The sequence below is a fragment of the Lampris incognitus genome, chromosome 2 (assembly GCF_029633865.1).
Source record: "Lampris incognitus isolate fLamInc1 chromosome 2, fLamInc1.hap2, whole genome shotgun sequence".
Classification (NCBI taxonomy): domain Eukaryota; kingdom Metazoa; phylum Chordata; class Actinopteri; order Lampriformes; family Lampridae; genus Lampris; species Lampris incognitus.
The window spans coordinates 5808316-5832029 of NC_079212.1; the positions used below are offsets into that span (position 1 = coordinate 5808316).

The 23714-nt window shown below is 45.4% G+C and overlaps 1 protein-coding gene across 1 annotated transcript in view; it reads left to right on the forward strand.

The window, feature by feature from the left end:
• The first annotated feature begins 16436 nt into the window (after positions 1-16436).
• The window catches only part of dnmt3ba (DNA (cytosine-5-)-methyltransferase 3 beta, duplicate a), a 44766-nt gene continuing 37488 nt past the window's right edge, over positions 16437-23714 (forward strand). Inside the window, exons 1-6 of the mRNA XM_056274931.1 lie at positions 16437-16487; positions 19196-19330; positions 19509-19654; positions 20250-20421; positions 20588-22224; positions 22364-22466. Coding sequence (XP_056130906.1) covers positions 19207-19330; positions 19509-19654; positions 20250-20421; positions 20588-22224; positions 22364-22466 — 2182 coding nt within the window. The 5' untranslated portion in view covers positions 16437-16487; positions 19196-19206. The remainder of the gene's footprint in view (positions 16488-19195; positions 19331-19508; positions 19655-20249; positions 20422-20587; positions 22225-22363; positions 22467-23714) is intronic.

The following is a 23714-nucleotide window of genomic DNA, read 5'->3' on the forward strand; positions in this document are numbered from 1 at the left end:
GTTCTGGGAGACAGGTTTAGGAAGCAATGATCACCCCAATGAGGGACCCCCACCCCCCCACCCCCAAGTTCTACATAAAGGAAACAAAAAAACTCATAAAATTGAGGAAACTTCAACTCAATCTAAATCCAGATGAAATTCACAGAATAGTCCCTTTTACATCGTAGCCGGGCCCATCCCCATTTAACAAAACAAACCCAGCTGGTTTGATAAGACACCCTGTTGTGAAACCACCTAGCCAGGAGAACACCTACCTCTGGAGAAGGCTATGTAATAATGGTAATACTGCGGTCGAGAGGGATCCCTACAAACAATGCGCCCCTATGCAAGCGAAGTAGTTTGGGCCAGGTTACACTAGAGGGAGATGAAAGGGGTTAAACGATATAAGGTATTGCAGCGAATTCGGGGGGACAACGCAACCACAGGAACTACAGCGGCCGGGAAGCGAACCCGTGTCGCCCGCACCGCAGGAGGCATCGCTAACCGCTCGACTAAAGGGTCCGACCCGTTAGTCAAGGACCAACGTGTCTACTTATCCATGCACGTTACACTACCCACTCCTTCGGGAAGCGCGTCCCCGCGCTTAAGCATATCAGCTCCTTCACGCCTCAGGGCGCATGCGCTTCCGATGGCCCTACGGTCGCTCCATCCCACTTCTGACACCAATGTAGCGGATTCGGGGGACAACGCAACCACAGGAAGTGCCGCGGCCGGGAAGCGAACCCGCATCGCCCGCACCGCAGGAGGCATCGCTAACCGCTCGACTAAAGGGTCAGACCCGCCAGCCAGCGGCCAGCGTGTCTTCTTACCCATGCACGTTACAGTATTGATCATTTGTTCATCTTGCTTTTCCATAGAATGTTTACAATACAAAGCGCACTTGTTCGGTATTTGCTGAAACGAGGTTAATGCGGTCAATATAAGTTACGCTGTTTTAAATCTCAGTTGTTTAGCGTCTTAAAAGCGACGTCGCCTGTTGCGCGTACACGCGCACACGCACGGTTTCCCCCTCGGTTCGGGCTTGGGACTGAGAGAGACGGCTACGGTAACAAGACACTGCGCATAAAATGGTGGCTAATTGCTTATCGTAAGCGGAAATGCGCGTTATAAGCTGTGGATTAAGTGCAAGATAACGGCCCCCCCTGTAAACCGCGATTCGGTAGAATTCGTAGCGTTGTAGAACACGGCAAGCTTTGAGGCCGCCATTTTGGTGCAAGGTAGCCTTTGAAATGGCCGCTCCTCGCTGCGTCACGGCAATATGGGAATTGTAGTTTTCGTTTCTGCACCGGAAAGACGGGTCTAACCACACAACTTTTGTTGGTTTAAGACAGCGTTTCTCAACCGGGGGTCCGCGGACCCCTAGTGGTCCGTGGTGTAATTGCAAGGGGTCCGTGAAACTAAAATATCTTTAAAAAAAGATCCAATGACATTTATAGAAATAGGATTATTTTACTCAGATGTGACTGAGACCTTTATCTACCTAAACTATAAAGGGTAACAGGACGTTTTTCTCTAATTACATCTGTTTCACAAGTGTAATTTATTGTATTTTAATAAGAGATCTCGCTCCCGTTTGCATTGTTAAAAGTTACTGCATAAAAATTCTGTTGTTACATATATCTGAAAGGTACTGAATACATATTCTGTTTTGTTACATATATCTGAAAGTTACTGAATACAGATTGTTTTGTTACATATATCTGAAAGTTACTGAATACATATTCTGTTTTGTTACATATATCTGAAAGTTACTGCATAAGAATTCTGTTTTGTTACATATATCTGAAAGTTACTGAATACATATTCTGTTGTTACACATATCTGAAAGTTACTGCATAAGAATTCTGTTTTGTTAACTATATCTAAGTTACAACCGAAAGCTCTTATTTTTGCCCCAGAGTGAATAAATGCTATAATGCAATTTAAAATGCAGTTTCTACTGTTTCTATCAGATTGCAACCCCCCTCCCCCAAGATCAGGTGGAGGGGTCCTCAGGGTAGATCAAAAATACGCAGGGGGTCCAGCACCCCAAAAAGGTTGAGAACCACTGGTTTAAGAGACAGTATTGAATGTGCATATGTTCCTGCACTTTACTTAACCTGCAATGTGAAAGAGGATTGTGGCAAGGGCTTTATTGGGTTTCATGTTATGCATCCTCAGAGAGAAAGCTGTTATGTGAGAGTGCATTGATGTTCATCACCTTTGTCCTATTTGACACTGTGATTGCAGGTATGTTGAGTCTAACCAAATGACTATTTGAGTTATTCACTTATTTCTATATATTCTTGTTAAGTGTAACATTTATTTTATTTTATTCATACAGTTTGAAGTTACGGGGACTGTACACAGTAATAAAAATTTCTGTAGATGGGCCACTTGGCTACAGAGTATAGCCACCAGGGGATACTGTGCTGCTCATATTGTGATATACACATACTGTCAGTTCGGGCTTGGGGTTGAGCGAGACAGAGAGAAAGCTGTTATGTCAGAGTGCCTTGATGTCCCGTCACCCTTGTCCTATTGTACACTGTGATTGCAGACCAATCAGTAAAGCACTGAAGGAGAGCTGTGTGTCCTGTGAGTTATTTATCATGTCTCCATGGCACTGGTGGCAATATTTGGGGTCTCATCGAGGGTTTGCAACTTCTCATGTTGCAGATCCTGAAAGACCCATGGTGATGTATGTGTAGAGACGGAGGCAAGCTGCAGGTCTTCAGGGGCAGAGGTGTACGACACAGATAGCAGTCACAGACGGGTCCAAAGAGAATGCAGGCAGGATGGCCAACGGCGATATACAGAAGAAGCTAGTGTGGCGCATCCAGAAACTCCTGTTCCAGCTGGCTGAGGACCAGTTGCATGAATTGGCCACAGCCATCAGCGAGGAGATGAGTTCCAAGCCCCCGAACAGCACAGGGAACAATGAAGCTGAACTGTTTGACTATGTGGTGAGCTACATGAACTGTGACCACTTGAGGGAGTTAGAGAACCAGGGCCTTGTACAGCTGCTCTGTCTCTGCGACCTCGCTCACCAGGTGGCAGAGGACAGAAATGGGCATGAAACCTCAGAGACATCAAAGGCACTAGAGGAGCACAACGCATCCAATACCTCAACTGAGGGATTCCACTTGGCAGCATCTGCAGTTCCTCTGGTTCCAGACACCAGCACTACAGAGACTTCACCCATGCTACACAGTGGACTGGTTAGATTGTCAGATGTGGCAGCCCTACTGCCACAGTGTGAATTTAAAATTTTTGGTGGTCAGATTCAATCCCACATTAAACAGGCCCTGGTTAAGTGTGGTTATCCTAACTGGGCATTTGTCAAATCCAGGAAGATGCCCAAACAGTGCACCAGCCAATCGAAGAGAGGAGAAGGACAACAGCTGCCTAAGCGTAAACCAGTGGTGATTCCATATGTGGCAGGAGTGTTGGAACAGTTGACATGCGTATTTTCCAACCACGTCTCAGTTGCTTTCAAACCCCAAAACACGCTGCGCCAGAAATTGGTCCACCCCAAGGATCGCGTCCCCCGACACAAACAGAGCAATATAGTGTACACTGTTAAGTGCCGGGAGGATTGCTGTGACTTGTATATTGGGGAAACCAAACAGACACTGGCCAAGAGGATGGCACAACACAGAAGAGCTAACACTTCAGGCCAGGACTTCACAGTCTACACCCATCTACAGGCCAGTGGCCACTCTTTCAGGGATGAGGATGTGCACATCCTTGATAGGAACAAACAATAGTTTGAACGGGGAGTGAAAGAGGCCATCTATGTTAAAAGGGAATGACCATCGCTGAACTGAGAGGGGGGCCTAAGAGTACATGTCACCATCTTACAATGCTGTGATTGCAACTATTCCCCAATCCTGTGAATAGTACACATGGCCATCCAAACTCTAGTAAACTGTCACACCCATATTTGTATATTGAGGAAACTTCAGCTCAGTCTAAATCCAGATGAAATTAACAGAATAGCCACTTTTACATCATAGCTGGGCCTGTCCCCATTTGACAAGACAAACCCAGCTGGACACCCTGTTTGTGAAACCAACTAGCTCGGAAAACAACCTCTCTAAGGGAGAAGGCAACAAGTAATTATGAACTTTTTTTCTTGTCTTCAAGTTTCACAAGCAGCCCATCACACGTATGAGCAAACAGCGCTCTTGTGTCTGCTAAGTGTTTGTATGAGTGACTAAGAAAGTACTTTGTCATTTGTAACTTTATTTAACAAAGAAACCAAAGTTTAATAAAATGGACACAATATATCGGTTATGCTTACTATCAACCACAAAATGTCAGGGGAAAATAAACAGAAATATCATTAAACAAAATGTCGGCTGGTTGTGTCTGGCAAAAAGTATATACCAATATAAATATTAGACGTAATAATAGGTTGTGTGGTAAACTCATTGTGCAATGACTGAAAAATGGTGTATTCTCATCCATTTTGTTACACCCCCAGGGTGTAACAAAATGGGTGGGCTTAAAGTAAAAAAAGGGTGGGCTTAAAGTATACTTTTCAAGTATGAAGAGCGTTATAGCTTTGGAGAACTGAAAATGTACAGTTCATTATACTATTATATCTTTGGGCCGAACGCTAACCCTTGGTCCATTTTAGTCTATAGAAGTAAACTTGTAAGTGTACTTAAAGTAAGCTAAAAGTACCATATCAACATATCTGTTGGGACTGAAATGTACATTTTTAGTTGACTTACACAAATACTATAAGTATACTACAGTTAACAAAAGTATACATCAAAGTAAACTAGAGTGTTCTTATTTACAGTACTTATATACTGTGGTGTGTAAAGAAATGTAAGTTAATTGTTATCTCCTGAAGGGGCGCTAAGGTGTTTTGGGGGGCGGAGTGTTTTATCAAAGGAGCTGCTCAAGTACACATGTATGTTTGACCTGCCTTATAATTAAGTAGCCATCGTAGTTTGATAACTTCCTCTTTGTTGTGTTTAACCTGAGATATAATTTCCCACAATACTCTGTGATACAAAACATATACAGTGCATCAGTATACTTTAAGTACACTTTACATGCTGCCACTTGGCCAGATACTCCACCACCACGGCATCCGCTTTCACAGGTATGCTGATGACACCCAGCTTTACCTCTCCTCCAAAACCACCAGTGCCGTCTCCTTAACCACCTGCCACACAGACAGTAAAACATGGATGCAAAATAACTTTTATCGGTGATTAATCGGAAAGCTCCCTCACCCGTAACACCCGGGATTTTCCCTTAACATTGATTTCCCTTAACATTGATAGCTCCGTTGTTACCCCCTCCATCCTCGAGGTCTTTATAAGAGAGAAACGTCTCAATTTTGGCAGCAGTATGAAGCTGGAAAAAACTGGCTTTCACTACAGCATTAACTTGCTTGTCAAACTTGAAGGCGGAATCAAATATCACACCAAGGTTTTTGACGTGAAGTTTGACAAGGGTAGACAGGTTGACAAAGCAGTTGGTAAACACTTTAACTGAGTCAGGGTGGCCAAATAGGACGACTTCAAATTTTCCTTCACTCAGCTTTAAGAGGTTTTGTGCCATCCAGCACTTGATGTCCTCAAGGCAGTTGAAGAGGCTGACTAGATCAGACTGGTCGTTTGGTTTCAGGGGGAGATAAAGCGGGCCTAGGGTGACGGGGCCTTTTCAGTTGCCCGCCCCTTGGTGGAGCACTCTTCCAAACCACATCCAAGCTGCCTTGACTCTGTCTGCATTCAAAGGCCCTCAACACTCTTGAGACTGGCCTTTCCCAGCTAACCTCCCTCTCTTCCTCCCTACTCTCTTACTGCAACAGCTTTGTTCTGCTTGTCTATCTTTGCTTTTGATGTAAAGCATCTCCGAGTATTTACAAAAGCTCTATATGTCTTTATAATTATTATTATTTTCATTATTACCTGAAGTAATTTCATCAGAGCATTCTGTAACTGAGTAAACTCAAAGTGCTCTGTGGTAAACTAGCTTTCAAGGTGTTACAAAAATATTTATTCAGCAAAACTTTCATCTAACGGGCAAATATCAACCCATTTTATTGTATACTACTTTCAGCAAAAGTATATTCAACAAGTCTAAAACGACAAGTTTTAAGTATACTTTTCTCGAGCTTACCTTTTGCAAATGCGACAAAAGTAAAATAAAAAGCACACTTGCTCGTTTTCAGTATGTTAAAAGTGCACTTAAGTAGCGTCTTTTTTCCTGAAGACTCCCATCAAAACCTTACAATTGTGTCTCCAGGCGGACTGTATTGTACTCAGGATTAATAGGTGACAGAAATGGTTAAACCAGTAATCTCGTCACCCTCTCATGTTGTGGGAGGCAGAGTCGACAGTTTAGATCAAATAAATCCCATCCACATGCATAGTCACCCCAGCTAATGAGGTCACATAGGTATGTGTCAGGCAAACAATGCATAATTAGGGGGAAACTCTGAATGTTGTTACATCCCCATCCAGCTTTGACCCTCGTCCCGGTTTAAATTCCACTTTCCACTGTTTGGGCGTCAGATTCGTTCAAGCCTCTCCAGTGTCCATTGGCCAGTAGATTTTATGGTGCTTACGGTGGGAGACTTTGTCTCTTCCTTTTGACCAATCCGTTTCAGTTTGGAGCTCTGAATTCCAGGACCTGACCTCTTCACCCGGGCCACAATGAAAATCTGGGAAGCCCAGTGGAATACTTTATTTATTTTGTTTAGTTTTCAATATCCAGCATTTAAAAGGGAACACGCGGCGTTTCATAAATACCTCAATGATCTGGAAGTTAGACACAAGTAGAAAAGAGCTGCATCTGAACCATGTGGAGCTTCCAGCTTTGATGACCCCCAGACCCCCTACTCACCCCTCCCCCTTCACTCTCTCTCTCACTCACACACACACACAAAGGGGGGATGGGCTGGTGAAGTGGTGGTTCGAAACACAAAGCCCACCTTGATCCCTGTGACCTTTCTGTTGACTGCCACTAGAGGGAATCTAACAGGTAATAGTAGATAATGGCACACAGGTTTATCTGCCAAATGTCAACTATGCACCATGAATGGACATCCTGTGACAATCTGTTGTTTTTTGGCAGTGGAGAAAACGGTTTACTTGCGAGGAAAATTCTCACTTTTTTTCATCAAAAACAAATATAAATTCACAAATACAGATACAACAACTTAGGGCTGCCAAGAATTCTGAATGCATTATACTATTGCATTATATGACAGGGGCGGCACGGTGGCACAGTGGTTAGCGTGGTCGCCTCACAGCAAGAAGGTCCTGGGTTCGAACCCCGGGGTAGTCCAACCTTGGGGGTCGTCCTCTGTGTGGAGTTTTCATGTTCTTCCCGTGTCTGGATGGGTTTTCTCTGGTTGCTCCAGTTTTCTCCCACAGTCCAAAGACATGTAGGTCAGTTGGATCGGTCATACTAAATTGTCCCTAGGTGTGAATGTGTGTGTGTCGGCCCTGTGATGTTCTGGCTGCCTGTGCAGGGTGTCTCCCTGCCTGCCGCCCAATGACTGCTGGGATAGGCTCCAGCATTCCCGCAACCCCGATTGGGATAAGCAGCTTGGATAATGGATGGATGGAAATACAGATACATGAAAATCAGCTCCCCAAAGCTCACTAGTGTCATGATCATAAGGCTTGTTAGAAGGAATTTTCAGTAAGCGTGAGAAGAAACCTTAAAATGAGAAACCTGATTTCCGACAGTCTTTCTTTTTTAAGAGTAAATGTCCTGAAACAAGTTGCTATTATCATGAAACAGGAAATAACACCTGACAGCAGGGTGAGGAAATTACATTACATTACAGTAATTTAGCCGACGCTTTTATCCAAAGCGACTTACAATAAGTGCATTTAACGTAGGAAATCAGGAGAACTACTAGTCATCAGAGGTCATAAGTTAAGTGCATCTTCTCTCTAAACAACTATCTAAGAGCAAAACCAGCGCTAAAGTAAAAGCGCAAGAAAGAGTTTTTTTTTTTAAATGAGTGAATACAATAAGTGCTAAAAGCAAGTAACAGGGTAGTAGTTCTTAAAGAGGTGAGTTTTCAACCTGCGCCGAAAGATGGGCAGCGACTCAGCTATCCTGACATCAGTGGGGAGTTCATTCCACCACTGTGGGGCCAGGACAGAAAAGAGCCGTGACCGGGTCGATCGGCAGCAGGGGCCTTTGAGCGACGGGGCAGCCAGACGTCCCGAGGCAGCAGAGCGAAATGGTCGGGCGGGGGTGTAGGGCTTGACCATGGTCTGGAGATAGGAAGGAGCTGTTCCTTTCCCTGCCCTGTAGGCTAGCACCAGAGCCTTAAACTGGATGCGAGCAGCTACTGGGAGCCAGTGTAGGGACATGAGAAGGGGAGTTGTGTGGGAGAACTTAGGGTGGTTGAACACCAGACAAGCTGCAGCTTTCTGAACAAACTCCAGGGATCTGATTGCCGACGCCAGCAAGGAGGGAGTTGCCGTAGTCCAGCCGGGAGATGACCAGAGCCTGGATGAGCACCTGTACTGTCCCGTCGGTGAGGAAAGGGCGAATCTTCCTGATGTTATACAGGAGAAATCTGCAGGAGCGAGCAACCGATGCAACGTTTGCAGCAAACGAAAGTTGGTTGTCCAGGATCACACCCAGATTCCTCGCAGTCCGAGATGGCGTCACCACGGTGTTGTCAAAGGTGATGGCCAGGTCTCGGGCAACCTTTCCCCGGGGGGAACATCAGCTCTGTCTTGTCTAGATTGAGCTTCAGGTGGCGTGTCGCCATCCACTCCCGAGATGTCAGTCAAGCACGCAGCAATGTGTGTCTCTACTTGTGTGTCAGAGGGAGGGGAAGGACAAGATTAGCTGGGTGTCACTGTTATAACAATGGTAAGAGAAGTCATGTGAGCGAATAACAGAACCCAGGGATGTCGTGTACAGGGAGAAAAGGAGAGGACCCGGAACCGAACCTTGTGGGGCGCCTGTAGTCAGTCTGCGAGGCTCCAACACAGATCCCCTCCATGTCACCTGGTAGGAGCGACCCGTCAGGTAGGATGCAAACATTAAGAGTTCAGAGCCTGTGACACCCAGCCCCTCGAGGGTAGAGAGGAGGATCTGGTGGTTCACTGTGTCGAACGAAGCTGACAGATCCAGGAGTATCAGGACAGAGGAGAGAGAGTTTGCTCTCGCAGAGTGCAGCGATTCTGTCACTGCAAGGAGGGCCGTCTCTGTCGAGTGACCCACCCTGAACTCAGACTGTTTGGGGTCCAGGAGGTTGTTCTGGTGAAGGTACAAAGAAAGTTGGTTTAAGACAGCATGTTCGAAAGTTTTGGACAGAAAGGGTAGAAGGGAAACCGGTATGTAGTTTTTGACATCAGAGGGGTTAAGTGATGGTTTCTTGAGAAGGGGGGTGACTCTAGCAGTCTTGAAGGCAGATGGAAAGCATCCTACCTGGAGGGAGGTGTTGATGAGGTGAGTTAGAAAGGGAAGGAGTTCAGGTGCTATAGACTGAAGAAGAGGGGAGGGGACCGGGTCAAGGGAGCATGTGATGGGGCAACTGGATGTGATGAGATTAAGGACCTCGTCGGGGGAGAGGGGAGCAAAGTGGGACAGGGTGGGACATGGAGAAGTGAGGGAGGGGGCAGAGGGTGGGCTAGTGCAAGGAGCACTAACCGGGTGGTGAGAAAAGTAGGATCTGATGTCATTTACCTTCTTGTCAAAGAAGTTAGTGAAGTCATCAGGGAGAAGGGAGGAAGTAGGAGGAGGAGGTGGGGGTGAAGAAGTGTAGAGAAGGTTTCAAAGAGTTTCTTAGGATTAGAGGCAGAGGATAGGATTTTAGAGCGACAGAAGGCAGCCTTAGCAGTAGAAAGGGAGGAGGAGAAAATGGAAAGAAGAGATTGGAAGTTGAGAAGGTCCTCTGGGAGTTTGCCTTTTCTCCATTTGTGCTCTGCCACTCTTAGCCGAGCGCTCTGCCACTCGGCTGTCCGACTCAGTACGTCTGTCAGTATGTGCGGAGTCGAACAGCCAAGGGGCTGGTGGAGTTGGGCATGCAGGCCTGAAGGTGAGGGGACAGAGATTGTCCAGAGAAGAGGAGAGGGTAGAGAGAAGAGGATCAGTAGCAGTGTCAGGGGGTAGTAGAGAGAAAGATTCAGGTGTAGGGAGGATAGAGGTAACAGAGGAAGAAGGATCAGTGGCGGAGAGAGTGCGGAGGTGTCTATGGGTGGAAACCATGTGGGTAGGGGGAGGGGTTGAGGGGTCTGACGAGAGGGAGAGACAGTAGGACACGAAATAGTGGTCAGAGAGTTGGAGGGGAGTAAGAGAGATCGGAAATAGGACAGTGTCTAGTAAAGATAAGGTCCAGCTGGTTGCCGGCCTTGTGGATAGGAGGAGAGGGTGAGAGGTGAAGGTCAAAGGAGGAGAGGAAAGAGAGAAGAGTATCTAGCTTGTCAGTGTGGATGTTGAAGTCACTGAGAAGGATAAGTGCAGATTCATCAACAGGGAAGTGCGAGACAAGTGTGTCAAGCTCCTCCAGAAACTCACCAAGGGGGCCTGGTGGGCGGTACACAACCACAAAGGTAAGTTTGACTGGATAAGAGATAGTAACAATGGAAACAAGAGAGTATTTCCATTTTGGGGAGATTAGCAGGCCAGTACCGCCACCTCGCCTCCCAGCTCTGGGAGTGTGAGAAAAAGATTACACATCTGACAGAGCTACAGGTGTGGTAGTGTTTTCTGGTGTGATCCAGGTCTCAGTTAGAGCAAGAAAGTTGAAGGAGCAAGGATGCGTAGCTTGAGCTTTCAGCACCGCAGACTGGCAATTCCAGAGCCCTCTCGTCACCACTTGCTCAACGTGAGTAGAGAGAATGGGATAGATTGGTAGGGTCACAGTGCCTAGGAGTGACCCAATGTCTATGCCAGCCCCGGGAAGAGGAAAAGACAGGAATGCGAAGGAAACAGTCTATACTAGGTACACAAAATACAGATGATTGACCGGATCTAAAAAGAGCAGTCCTTGCTTGACAAAATCTTGGCTTGATAAAGTTGCACTTGCCTTTGTCCACCTAGCCTTCGTTCAACCTAGACCTGTTTGCCCTCAGCTTGTTTGCCTGTTGCTTGAAAGCTGACCAGTAGCAGCAGTGATTTAAAGAACACTGATTGCTAATTGTCTGCCAGGAGTGCAGGTCACACCCTGGCCACTTAACACCCAATTGGCCAAAGAGGTAAACTGAAACTAGCAGTTTCAGCAATGTTCTGAAATAGTCGAGTGGCTGTTGCAGCTAAAAACCGCTACATGAAATGCAGTGCATTTACCAAAACCTCTCAGACCATATCTGTATATTTCGACAACTTTATTTCTACTGATTTTGAAAACTGCTCTCAGTGATTTCTGCTCACATTCCACTGAACAACAAATTCTAGGGGACACCAAGACACACACACACACACACACACACACACACACACACACAGAAGACACTTTGTCATTGTACATACATACAACGAAATGTGTTTTCTGCATTTAACCAATCCCATTGTATAGGAGCAGTGGGAAGCTGCAGCGCCCAGGGACCAACCGCAGTTCTTCTTTCCATTGCCTTGCTCAGGGGCAGAGACAGGAGTATTAAACCCTAATATGCATGTCTTTTTGATGGTGGGAGGAAACCAGAGCTCCTGGAGGAAACCCACGTAGACACGGGGAGAACATGCAAACTCCACACAGTTAGGACCTGGGACGGCCTGGGGTTCGAACCCCAGGACCTTCTTGCTGTGAGGCAACAGTACCAAGCACTGGGCCACCGTGAGTTGGTTCCTCAAAATCCATCCATTATCCAAACCGCCTATCCTGCGGTCAGGGTCACAGGGATGCTGGAGCCTATCCTAGCAGTCACTGGGCAGCGGGTGGAGAGATATCATCGACAGGCCGCCAGGCCATCACAGGGCCTATGCAGACTATGTATACTATGCAGGGACTTCTTATTCCAATTCCACATAACTATGTTTGTGAAGACAATATAACAATATACACATACATCTGTGTAAATATGTAGTTACAACCAGGTAAAAAGCATACATTCAATGAAAGGAGAAACCTTCAATAAAGCCCATGAAAGGACTCTGGGTCAAAGCGAAGTTTTTGTGGGTTTTATATATTTTACATCAGAGCTTTTCTAAAGGTAGAAAGGACCGCACCTCCCTTAACCACTGCAAAACCGATGGAGCTTTATTCAACTTCCAGTCAAAAAGAATAAGTCTGCGAGCTAGCAATGAAGCAAATGCTAGAGCATTTGCCTGCACAGTTGTGACCTTAACAGTTAGGGGGTGGTATGCTAAAGATGGCTGTGTGAAAACCAGTGGTTATGGTCTGTTTACAGATATGCGAGAACACATTAAATATATGTCCCGGGTAACTGTTGAGAGAGGGGCATGCCCAGAACACGTGTCCTACCAAGGCTGGACTATGGCTGCACCTCAGACAGCCAGGGTGAGCGTTGGCCCACATGCTTCTTAAAAATCTGTCACAAAAAAAGAATGTGCAATTACTCAAAAGGCTGGCAGTTTGAGCCCTGGGGTAGTCCAACCTTGGGGGTGGTCCTCTGTGTGGAGTTTGCATGTTCTCCCCGTGTCTGTGTGGGTTTCCTCCCACAGTCCAAAGACATGTAGGTCAAGTGAATCGGCCATACTAAATTTTCCCTAAGGAATGAATATGTGTGTGTGTGTGTGTGTGTGTGTGTGTGTGTGTGTGTGTGTGTGTGTGTGTGTGTGTGTGTGTGTGTGTGGGCCCTGTGTGATGGCCTAGCAGCCTGTCCAGGGTGTCTCCCCGCCTGCCGCCCAATGACTGCTGGGATTGGCTCCAGCATCCCCGCGACCCTGAGAGCAGGATAAGCGGTTCAGATAATGGATGGCTGGAAGGATTATCCCTTAAACAATGTCATCTAATAAAACCCCCACTGTCCATATTCCCATTCATTGTGTGCTTCTGCTGAAACTTATTAAGTTAAGACCTTTAAAAGACTATCAAATGAATATAATTGTAGTAGTCTGAATCGATTCAATGCTAGATCCTGGAATGAAAAGATGAAGGGAGACTTAGTTTTGCTATGTCTTGGCTCTTTTCTGTGATGTGATATTGTATTTACCACACTTGCAATATTTCATTGTTTTCGGTGAACGTCTCTTCAAAGGCCTGTTTAGGTAGCTCTATTTATTAACATGAGTCGATAGCTTTTGGTTGCCTAACAGATGTTACTGCCCTTTGATAAAATAGTCACCTCATCGCTTGCCATTTGAAAGCTCTATTATTCTTCCTCAGATAGTCTACGGGTTTTATCAGAGGTTTATCTTATCCACGGTAATATCACAGTAGATCAGCACCTTTTCAATTCCAAAGCATAAGAATGAGCAATATAGCCTATGGACTTTGTGGCATCAGGGCACCACTTTGCATTGTTTGTGCAGAGAAACTCTGTAGGAGGACTTCACTAGTAGAGCCAGCAGCAGGTTGTACCGACCACAGCGTCAAATGGATCCAAATGATCAGCTGTTCTGGAGATGTGGCATGTATGCTATCTAATAGACAAACTGCAGTCCCGAGAACAATCATACTAGCGAGAGGAAAAACTTCTAATGGCATTTGTGTCCTGGCTGGTGGAACTGAATTTACGGTTATTCTAAAATACAGAAAATACCAGAGATTTTTGGTCATCAAAATCAACTTTAGCCTGGATTTGAGATCCCATTACAATGTCTTTTACACCTTTTTATGAATGAAGCCCCACGAGTGGACTTATTGCAGTTGCATGTGTAATATTAGAAGATAAGATAGACTGAAATTTAATGAAAGTAAACTAATTAGCTAATTAGCTAAAGTAGAGCCAGCAGCCATTTACTCACATCAGAACCGGTAGGTAAGTCGTCAGCAGACAGCCTATAGCCTACTGGCTCCACGACACACGCGCGCGCGCGCGCACACACACACACACGCGCACGCACGCCCACGTGCGCACGCAATCAAAAAGCATGAATGGATTCTCTGATTAAAGCCCTGAATGGTCATATGTGCATACAAACAACCGATTGATTCACTTATCGGTTTTTATTGATCTTTGGGCTCAGCTGACGACCACGCCTAACGCCACCCAAAGACGCAGGCGTACTGCACTGATCAACGTTGTAGAGGTCGATAAAGCGCTACCAAGCACTTGACAAATCTTTATAATCTAGTCTCTCTTTATATGCTAATAACTCCACCGTATTTCTTTATCACATCGGACAACGGAGGGGTTGCATTTCCTCTTTCGTCCACCTGTTAACATCCCTCGCTAAGTTAAAATAAGCCGATCGTGTGATTAAAATATATTGGCATTTTTTTTAAATTTGTTTTGCGACTGCGTTTCGATCGCGGTTCATGTCGTGTGCATATTTCCGCCACATTTTCTCGCATTTCTATTTAATGGGCTAAAGCGTGTATCGACGTCAAGCCAGCGAAGAAACCTTCCCGCGAATTTCGCCAACTTCATGTCGTGTTTGTCGTTGTCGTTAAAGACTTCTCTTTTCTTTTTTACTGGAAACGACAAAATGGCGGTCGGAGCGGGATCCCGCCCGGAAGTGGGTGAAGCATCATGGCGACGCCACACAGTCTGCTGGTTTGAGCGCGCAAGGGGACAACGTGGAGTCTGCGAGATACGTCATAATTCAACAAACGAAGACGTGCGGCCGCCATTTTGGCTCCGCCGAATAGGCCTAATGCCACGACTTGGCTGGCACGTCGCTATCTTACGCAGGCAAATAGGCCAAATTGGGAAGACACGCGGCCGCCATTTTGGCTCTGCCGACTAGAACTAAAAGCACGACTTGGCTAGCACGTCGCTATCTTACACGGACAAATAGGCCAAACCGGGACAGTTTCGGTAGACTGAAAAGTCCTCGTAAAAAACGGCACAAAAAAACCAAACGCCAATCATTAAATCAACAACTTCATTGTCCCGAATGGGAAACATGTTGCGCCGTCAGGATTTAAAAACATACAAGATACTCCCGGTACCAGCACGCCGTCCTTTCACCTCATGTACTAGCGCACATGAAACGAAACGCGAAATGGCGTTTCCCTGGGGGGAAACACATTCAACAACTACAAGAACACACATATTCAAACTAACACACACACACACACATATATATATATATATATATATATATATATATATATATATCACTGTTCAAGGGAACAAACGCCAGCCAGGATGACTGTCGGAACCGCCGGTCTGCATGGGCTAGCAGTTAGCTTAGCCTGGCCAATTAGTCGGCTGCTCTCGCCACAGAATAGGTTCGAATCCCGCAAGAGATGTGACAATAAAAGCGATGGTATCCCTTGCAATAAGTGCGGAAGTGTGTGAAAACAATTTTAAAAAGATAAATGAGTAGAGAAGAAATGGATATATTGTATGTTCTTTCCTTCTTTTTCCTCCTTTTCTCTTTCCTTCTTTCCCCCACTTTCCCTTTTCTCCCCCCCCCCCCCAGCAGTCCCTTATGCCCCTGGCTCTGTCCAAGAGAACAAACGCCGGCCAGGATGACTGCCGGAACCGCCGGTCTGCATGGGCTAGCAGTTAGCTTAGCCTGCCCCAATTACGCGTGCTATCAGACGCACCGTTAAGGTTGAAAGTATCAAAACGAGGGGCGCCATTGTTAGAACAACAGTAAAATTACGTAATGAGCTTAAGGGCAAGACAGTAGTACGTTGTATCGAGTGGGTTGATTGTCTTTTCGCGGGTTGAGAAAATGGCCGACGAGAAATTGTCTGCCCTGTCGCAGTTTCTCGACCCGCATACGTAGAAATAAAAACCCCGACATAGACTATACGGCCACGCTGTAGCCCATTCACAATGTGAAATATTAGCGCTCATTAATGAACTAATAATGTCTCAGCCCGCCAACATCTCCAACGCGGCTCATTGGAACACAGTGTTTCCTATTCCCGCAAACCGACCCGACCGACCGGTTCACTTTAAGGTTGACATTTTCCAAAACCGTGTTTTATTTTGTTAGCTCAACAAAAATCAACGTTTTGACGTCATAACAGTTTGGCATTTTCGCGATTTTGGTATATTTCGTTGTCTAGATAAACGACGACCAAGTCGGCGTTTCATAATACAACCGGCGGTAAAGCCATTGATCAGACAATTGGAATTATGCAGACTCAAGCTCTTGTCCCGGCGATTGGTTTTACTTGACCGGCACATAAACCTCCTACACGTTTTCCACCAAACTTCTGCGAAAAAACCCCAAAGATTTCACCGCAGTCGATGCTATCCGGGGCCTACATTCATTTATATCGATGACCAGATAGCCTACATAGCGTGGGAGGGTAAGAACTATTACGGGACAACCTCTTTGTGCTCCGCTCCTCCAATCACGACGCAGGACGGCGGCGGAGCTCTGACGTCACGCGAAGGTAGGCCTATCGGAGAATCTGACTCAGAAGAACCCATAAGGAAGGGTCTTCTCCATCCCTAAAGGGGACAGCGAAGGTAAGTGACCCGTACACCAAATCTATACATTGAACCATTTCCCTTTATAACGTAAGTTAAAATTTCTCGCGCATGAAATCCGGCAGCGTAACGGACACACGGGGGTGTTTTCATTGGCTCGTGGCATGTTTATTTGATACCCGTTCCTATTGCAGGCACGCGCAAAAAAAAAACAACAAAAAAAGACAATGGTTCATAGATACAATGTGATACCTAGAATAAAAGGGGGAGTTGGGGGACCAGCGCTAAATGAATTTAAATGAATTTGACGTAAAATGCGCTTGTCTTTGGTGACATCAAGCGTGTAGATGGGCTGCAAGTTTTTTGCTTTTTTGTTTTGTTGGATTTACAACTTCTAACCCGCTCCCGGCATGTTTCATTTGGTAAGTCATTCAAACACAACAGTGAGCCCGGACCTAAGAGGACTGGTAGGACGATAGTGCTGCAAAAGCACGCCAAGTGGGTCGCGATCAGGAACGTGTCTGTATTAAGCAACGTGTTGTGAAACATGCCTTGGCTATAGAAGCCGGCGTGGGCTCGAAATGCAGTTTAAAACGTGTCGATTCGTTCCACTCGGGAGAACCGAGGTGGATGTTTACTTCTAAAGTTACCTCTTCCGAGTTGAATGGAAAATCGTGCAGAGCACATTCGCGGCAAAAAGACTCCGCGCGAGATTTCTGCCTTCTATTGATTAAGGAAGGGGAGGAGGAAACACGCAGCAGCATGGCTCCGTGCCCCCGCCTGCGTGCAGCGTGTTAAGACACGCTTTTTTTTGCTCCAAAAAAATATGCCGCCACAGAAATAAGCATAAATCGTTGCCGGTTGTAAACGTTTGAGACGTAATTAAACCTGTTTACATCCAGTACTGACGCTTACCCTCCCCCTTCACGGGCAAACAAAAGAGGATTTAACCACCCATTGGCCCGAATGCACCCCGCGTTCTTGCACGGTTGCGCCACCCCTCCGAATTTGTGGCAGGACAGGATTGACATGAGGTCTCGCAAGATTGTCGGCTCTTTGCTGGCTGAACCGGCCAGCGGGGCCAGACACACAACCGCCAAATTAGACCGAATGCATCCCGCGTTCTTGCACGGTTGCGCCACCCCTCCGAATTTGTGGCAGGACAAGACGTGAGGTCTCGCAAGATTGTCGGCTCTTTTCTGGCTGAACCGGCCAGCGGGGCCAGACATACAACCGCCAACTTAGGCCGAATGCACCCCACGTTCTTGCACGGTTGCGCCACCCCTCCGAATTTGTGGCAGGACGGGATTGACATGAGGTCTCGCAAGATTGTCGGCTCTTTTCTGGCTGAACCGGCCAGCAGGGCCAGCCATACAACCGCCAACTTAGACCGAATGCACCCCACGTTCTTGCACGGTTGCGCCACCCCTCCGAATTTGTGGCAGGACAAGACATGAGGTCTCGCAAGATTGTCGGCTCTTTTCTGGCTGAACCGGCCAGCGGGGTCAGCCATACAACCGCCAGCTTAGACCGAATGCACCCCACGTTCTTGCACGGTTGCGCCACCCCTCCGAATTTGTGGCAGGACAAGACATGAGGTCTCGCAACTTAGACTCAAGACTGCTTTGAACGTACTGAACCTCAGTAGAACAAATTAAACGACTGGTTCCGCTGGATCGGGTGAAACACTAAGAAAGGAATGTTCTGTGCAGTTAACGCACCCCAAACAATCGCTCGGACAAAACACTCAATACAGAGCGAGTCTTAGAAAAGCGAGAGTCATCCGCAAATAGAAACATGCAAGACGAGGGGGAGTCAACACATGATTACAATCAAATCAAGTTCTTTCAAATCAGGCATCCTGAGATATGAGTGGAAAGTATTGTTTTTGTAACTGCATTTGTAACTTTTATTCGAAAATAGTGTAACCATGTGATGGGATATGCTAAGTCAGTACACTACTACTACTACTTTCTTACGTACACTAACCACAAATATTACTGGGACCAGTACAGAACATTGCAGGTGAACATTTAATACTCGGGAATTCATATTACCACTGACTATCCCTGTGACAAACTGGCCACAATTTCGAACACTGACCATGCATGGGCCAACCATATACTAGGTTTTGACTAGTCTTGCTGTTATTCAAATAGACAGACAGACAGAGACAGATAGATAGATAGATAGATAGATAGATAGATAGATAGATAGATAGATAGATAGATAGATATGCCCCTTTTCCATTACACGGTACTGGCTCAACTCAACTCGACTCAACTTGCAGAGTGTTGTTTTCCATTGCCGTAACAGTACCCCCTCAGTGTAGCTGGTCTGCATTGATTTTCTGACAAAGGTGGTACCAGAAAAGCGGTAACAGTTACCAAAATGCTGGTACTTTCCAGTAATGGAAAACGAAAAAGTTGAGCCGGTACCATGTAGTGGAAAACGGGCGATCGATAAGATAGAATCAACAAATCCTAAAGCAATCTAACATCTGTCAACAGGCACCTAGTTACATGGTAATGGAATGTAATTAAAAAAACGTACATTTGTGAAAAACAGCCACCGAGCGACATTAATAAATATAAGTAATGAGTAAAAATACAAGTTTCTATTACCATAAAAGAGTTGGGAAAACATGAATGAAATCCAAATGCACCAAGGCTGTGATTATGAAACTGTTAAACATAAAGGGCCTGTTCAGTGTTGGTGAAAACTGTATTTGTTCTTTTCTTTCACAGCAAGCTGCAAGATGGCGATGAATATAGCTGTGGTTCCAGAGGATTCTCCTGAAAAATGCACCCGCTACCACTTGCTCACCTGGCTCAATAAAATACTGAAAACCAGCTTTAGTCATGTTGCACAGACCAATTCAGGTGACCTATCACATTATCATCCAAAATAACATTATTCTCTCCATTTGAATTCACCAGCTGCTCAGATATTTGGAGTTTAACACTGTTGTTTAATAAATGCTTAACTATTGGTATCTGTGTGTGTGTGTGTGTGTGTGTGCGCGCGCATGTGTGTGCTCTTGTTCATATGTTCACACAGGTGCATGTTATTGTCAGCTCATGGACTGGCTCTTTCCTGGCTCTGTTGACATGAGCAAGGTGAAGTTCCAAGCACAAAATGAAGACGACTTCAAGCATAACTTCAGTCTCCTTCAGAGAGCTTTCAATGACTGTAAAATCACTAAGGTGTATATTTTTTTCTTCTTTAACACAAAATAACATGCTGCATATGTGACCCTTTAAAAAAAAGGTTTTATCCAATTTTGGGACAAAACTTTATTTTATTTTGGCGGCACAGTGGCGCAGTGGTTAGCACAGTCGCCTCAGAGCAAGAAGGTTCTGGGTTCAAGCCCCGGAGTAGTCCAACCTTGGGGAGGGGGACCATCCCAGGTCGTCCTCTGTGTGGAGTTTGCATGTTCTCCCCATGTCTGCATGGGTTTCCTCCAGGTGCTCTGGTTTCCTCCCACAGTCCAAAGACATGTAGGTCAGGTGAATTGGCCGTACTAAATTGCCCCTTATGTATGAAGGTGTGTGTGTGTGTGTGTGTCGGTCCTGTGTGATGGCCTGGCGGCCTGTCCAGGGTGTCTCCCTGCCTGCCGCCAAATTACTGCTGGGATAGGCTCCAGCATCCCCGCGATCCTGAGAGCAGGATAAGCGGTTCGGATAATGAATGGATGTTAGTTTATTTTGCTGTCAAATATGATGCTTTTGAACATTGCTTATTTTGTACGTTATTTGTGTTTTAGCTGGCATCTTCGTATTAATGCCTGTCTTCTGTCAGACTATTCCAGTTCAAGAGCTGATAAAGGGGAGTTTCATAAGTAACTTTGGCTTCTTGAAGTGGTTCAAAGCACTCTTCGACAGAAATGTGTCAACGGACAACTATGATCCTTGTAAAGCTCGGGGCGGCCAGGATATCTCCTGTACAACGCCTTTGCTCAGTCCTAAAGCTGGTAAGTTATTCTCCATCTATGAAGCAATACATGCATTTTTGTGATGTTATGACTTCACAACACTGTGGCATGTTTATGAGTCACTTTTATGAGTGATGCGTTAATGACGTGTGAAATTATCTTTGTTCACTCTGGCCATACTGATTTTTGTCATCTGCTTTGCCAGGGAGCAAAACTGATGAATCAGATTCAGATGGGGATGACCTTATACTAAATAGAAAACTGATAAATAACGATGAAACAAAGGAAACAAGGAAGCACAAGAGGGGAGCCATGAAGCAGGAGAAGGGGACCCGGAAGACTAAGGGCACTGACTTAGAACGCAGGAATTCAGATTCAGAGCACTTGCCCTTCAATGAGGCAACTATTCGATTTATCCGGAAGCACTGTCATTCTGTCTCTGCTAATGGCGATCGGGTGTCGAGTCCCATTGCACGCTTCACGCTGGGGTCACAGTATCGTGAAAACATTATATATATTTGCCAACAAACCCCTTACTGTGTCTACATTTACCAAGGTGTGACACTTGGAGAAGACGATACTATCTCGGTAGTCCTTGTTGGGTATTTTGATGTGAAAGCTTCCAGGCACTGCATCAAGCTACTGGATACTCTTCAGTTGTCAGTGAATGAGGCTGCAGATCAAACAGGTTCAGCTGTAGTGGAGACCTTGAAGAGATTTGGGCTCCCGGAAGCTAACCTTGCTTCTTTTTACGTAGACAGTAATGGTGCAGCCTTAGAGCAGATCTGCTTCCACCTCAGGGAACTTAACCCAAACACAGTAGCCTTAGGAGGGCTGTATAAGCTGGCTGATGCAGCCTGGCATGCCGGGGTCATGGAGCTCTCTAATCAGGCTCAAGAGATGATTGTAGACGTCCATGCCTACTACACCTCCTCTTCCACCAAAAACAACGACTTACAGGCCCTTTTTGCCTGTGATGACAATGCAGGGAGTCCATCCTTTCAACTCAGTACCAGCTGCCTTACCTTTTGTCTGACGGTCAGAAAAATGCTGGAAATGTGGACGGATCTCACTTCATATTTTAACTCTTGCAATGAGGATGATGAAAAAGCCAAGTTAATCTGCTCTCAACTGAAGGATCCAAAACTCAGGGCAACATTTATGTTCTTGGATCAGGCCATGAAGCCCCTTCAGGCTTTCCAAAGCCACATAAAGACACAAAAGGGAGCCGCCCGGGCCGACTTGGTCCACATCTTCCAAGAGGCCAGCAGCCTGCTGCGTTCATATGCATCCAGCTTCCTTCAGCCGCAGGCTGTTGTGCGTTTCCTCAAGGAGCGCAACACCCAGATCCTTAAGGACAAAGAGTGCCAGCTGTCAAGATCTGAGCTCAATTTCGGAGGGTCCGCCATAGAAGACTTTCTGAATGAATCTCAGTCTGCAGAAGCATTGCAACCTTTACAGGATGAACTACTGTCGTTCTATGTGGCACTCACGTGTAGCATAGCAGATGCACTGCCTCTGAGCGATGGGGTGTTAAAGAGCATGGCGCAGCTACTGAACCCCCAGAATAAACTTAAGGTAACAGGCAAAGCAGTCGGAGAGCTGGGAACCAAACTGGGAGTCTGCAGCTCCCCAGAGGAGGTCAAGCAGCTCACCAGTGAGTTCCTGGAGTACCAGCTGGCTGAGGAAGGACAGAAGGATGAATTGGAGGGAGTTTCTCTGGAGCAGCACTGGTCCAGCATGTTGAAGTCTGCAGAGTCAACGTCCATATTCAGGAAACTGGTTTTAACCATGTTATCCCTACCATGTCCTCCACTTGAGGCTCAGAGGATTTTTACCCAGGTGTGTAAACAGTTACATCTATCTATACATTCTATTCTTGCAAAAAAACCAAACAAAAAACCCCCGCCTCCTTGTCTGTTTCCCCTCCTGGCCTTTGTTTGTGTATTTTTACTTTACTGTTTTCTGCATCTCATCTCAGGCATTTGAGAACGGGGACGCCGTACTTCTATCTGAGAGCGACGAAGCCATGACAGAGAGTGAGCAAGAGTCCGTGCTGCAGGCAGAGATTGTCATGGACAGCAGTCTCTGATAATAATAATAATAACTTTATTTATTTAGCACTTTTAAAAACAAGTTACAAAGTGATTTACAAAGACATAAAGCAAGAGAAAATTGCCAGATAAATAATACACAAAAGTAGATTTGATATAGCAATAATGACAAGTGACAAGGTATGAATTACTAAAACACAGTAAAAACAATCATTAAAGATGGAATAGCTTATTCAAGAGGACGCAATTCTGAAAAGGTGTGTTTTAAGAGAGATTTGAAAAGTGGAAACTGATATTTTACCTATAAAAGATTTTACCTAAAGGTAACATAATAATAAAATAATGAGATAAATAATAATAAAAATATATTTTTTAAATTATTTAATATTATTTAATATATTATATATGTATAATATATTTTAATATAATAGATATTTAATGTGTAATATATAGACTAATTTAAAATTTAAAATTTAAAAAAATACAAAATAAAAGAAATAAAATAATAAAGGATAATAATAAAGAATCCAGGATCAAGAACAATTTATTGTCATTTCTTATGTACTTGAGTACACAAAAGAAACGAAATTCCGTTTCACCCAGCCCACAGCAGTGCAACACAAACGATAAAAACAAATACAAATGACCAAAAACGACACCACCAAAACAGAGAATGCAAAAAAAAAACAAAAAAAAAACAACAACAATAACAACAACCCAGAAAGCTAACAACACAGTCCATTCAGTGCAACATGGTCCAAAAATTCCACTGTCCAGAGAACAAACACCAGCCAGGATGACTGCCGGAACTGCCAGTCTGCATGGCCTAGCAGTTAGCTTAGCCTGCCCCGCTTCCCCGTCCTGTCAGACTGCCTTCGTCGCTTCCTCTTCGGGCGCATCTCCAGGCAAGGCCGTTGTCCTTGGACCCGCAGGATGCAGCAGACCAGGCTCCCTCAGCCGATCCCGATTAATTAATTGCGCTAAAATTATTAAATCTATTCGAACGGTTAACACGGAGACCCATTCGGCCGCGTTAATGTGCAAAGCCTGTGGCTTGTTCAGAGGCTCTGATTCATTCCCACGTGGTAATAATGGAAATGGTCATGTTAGGTGCAGGAAAATAACTTGGTAGTTTCTGGTGACCATTCCTCTGCTGTCGGCAATCCATTATCTGCATACCGACTAAGGTCTGTCACTGGTCTGCTTAATGTCAGTAGTCTCAAACGGCCCATGTCAAATCTTTTTGTAATACACGTGTGAATTAGTTAATCGTTGTAA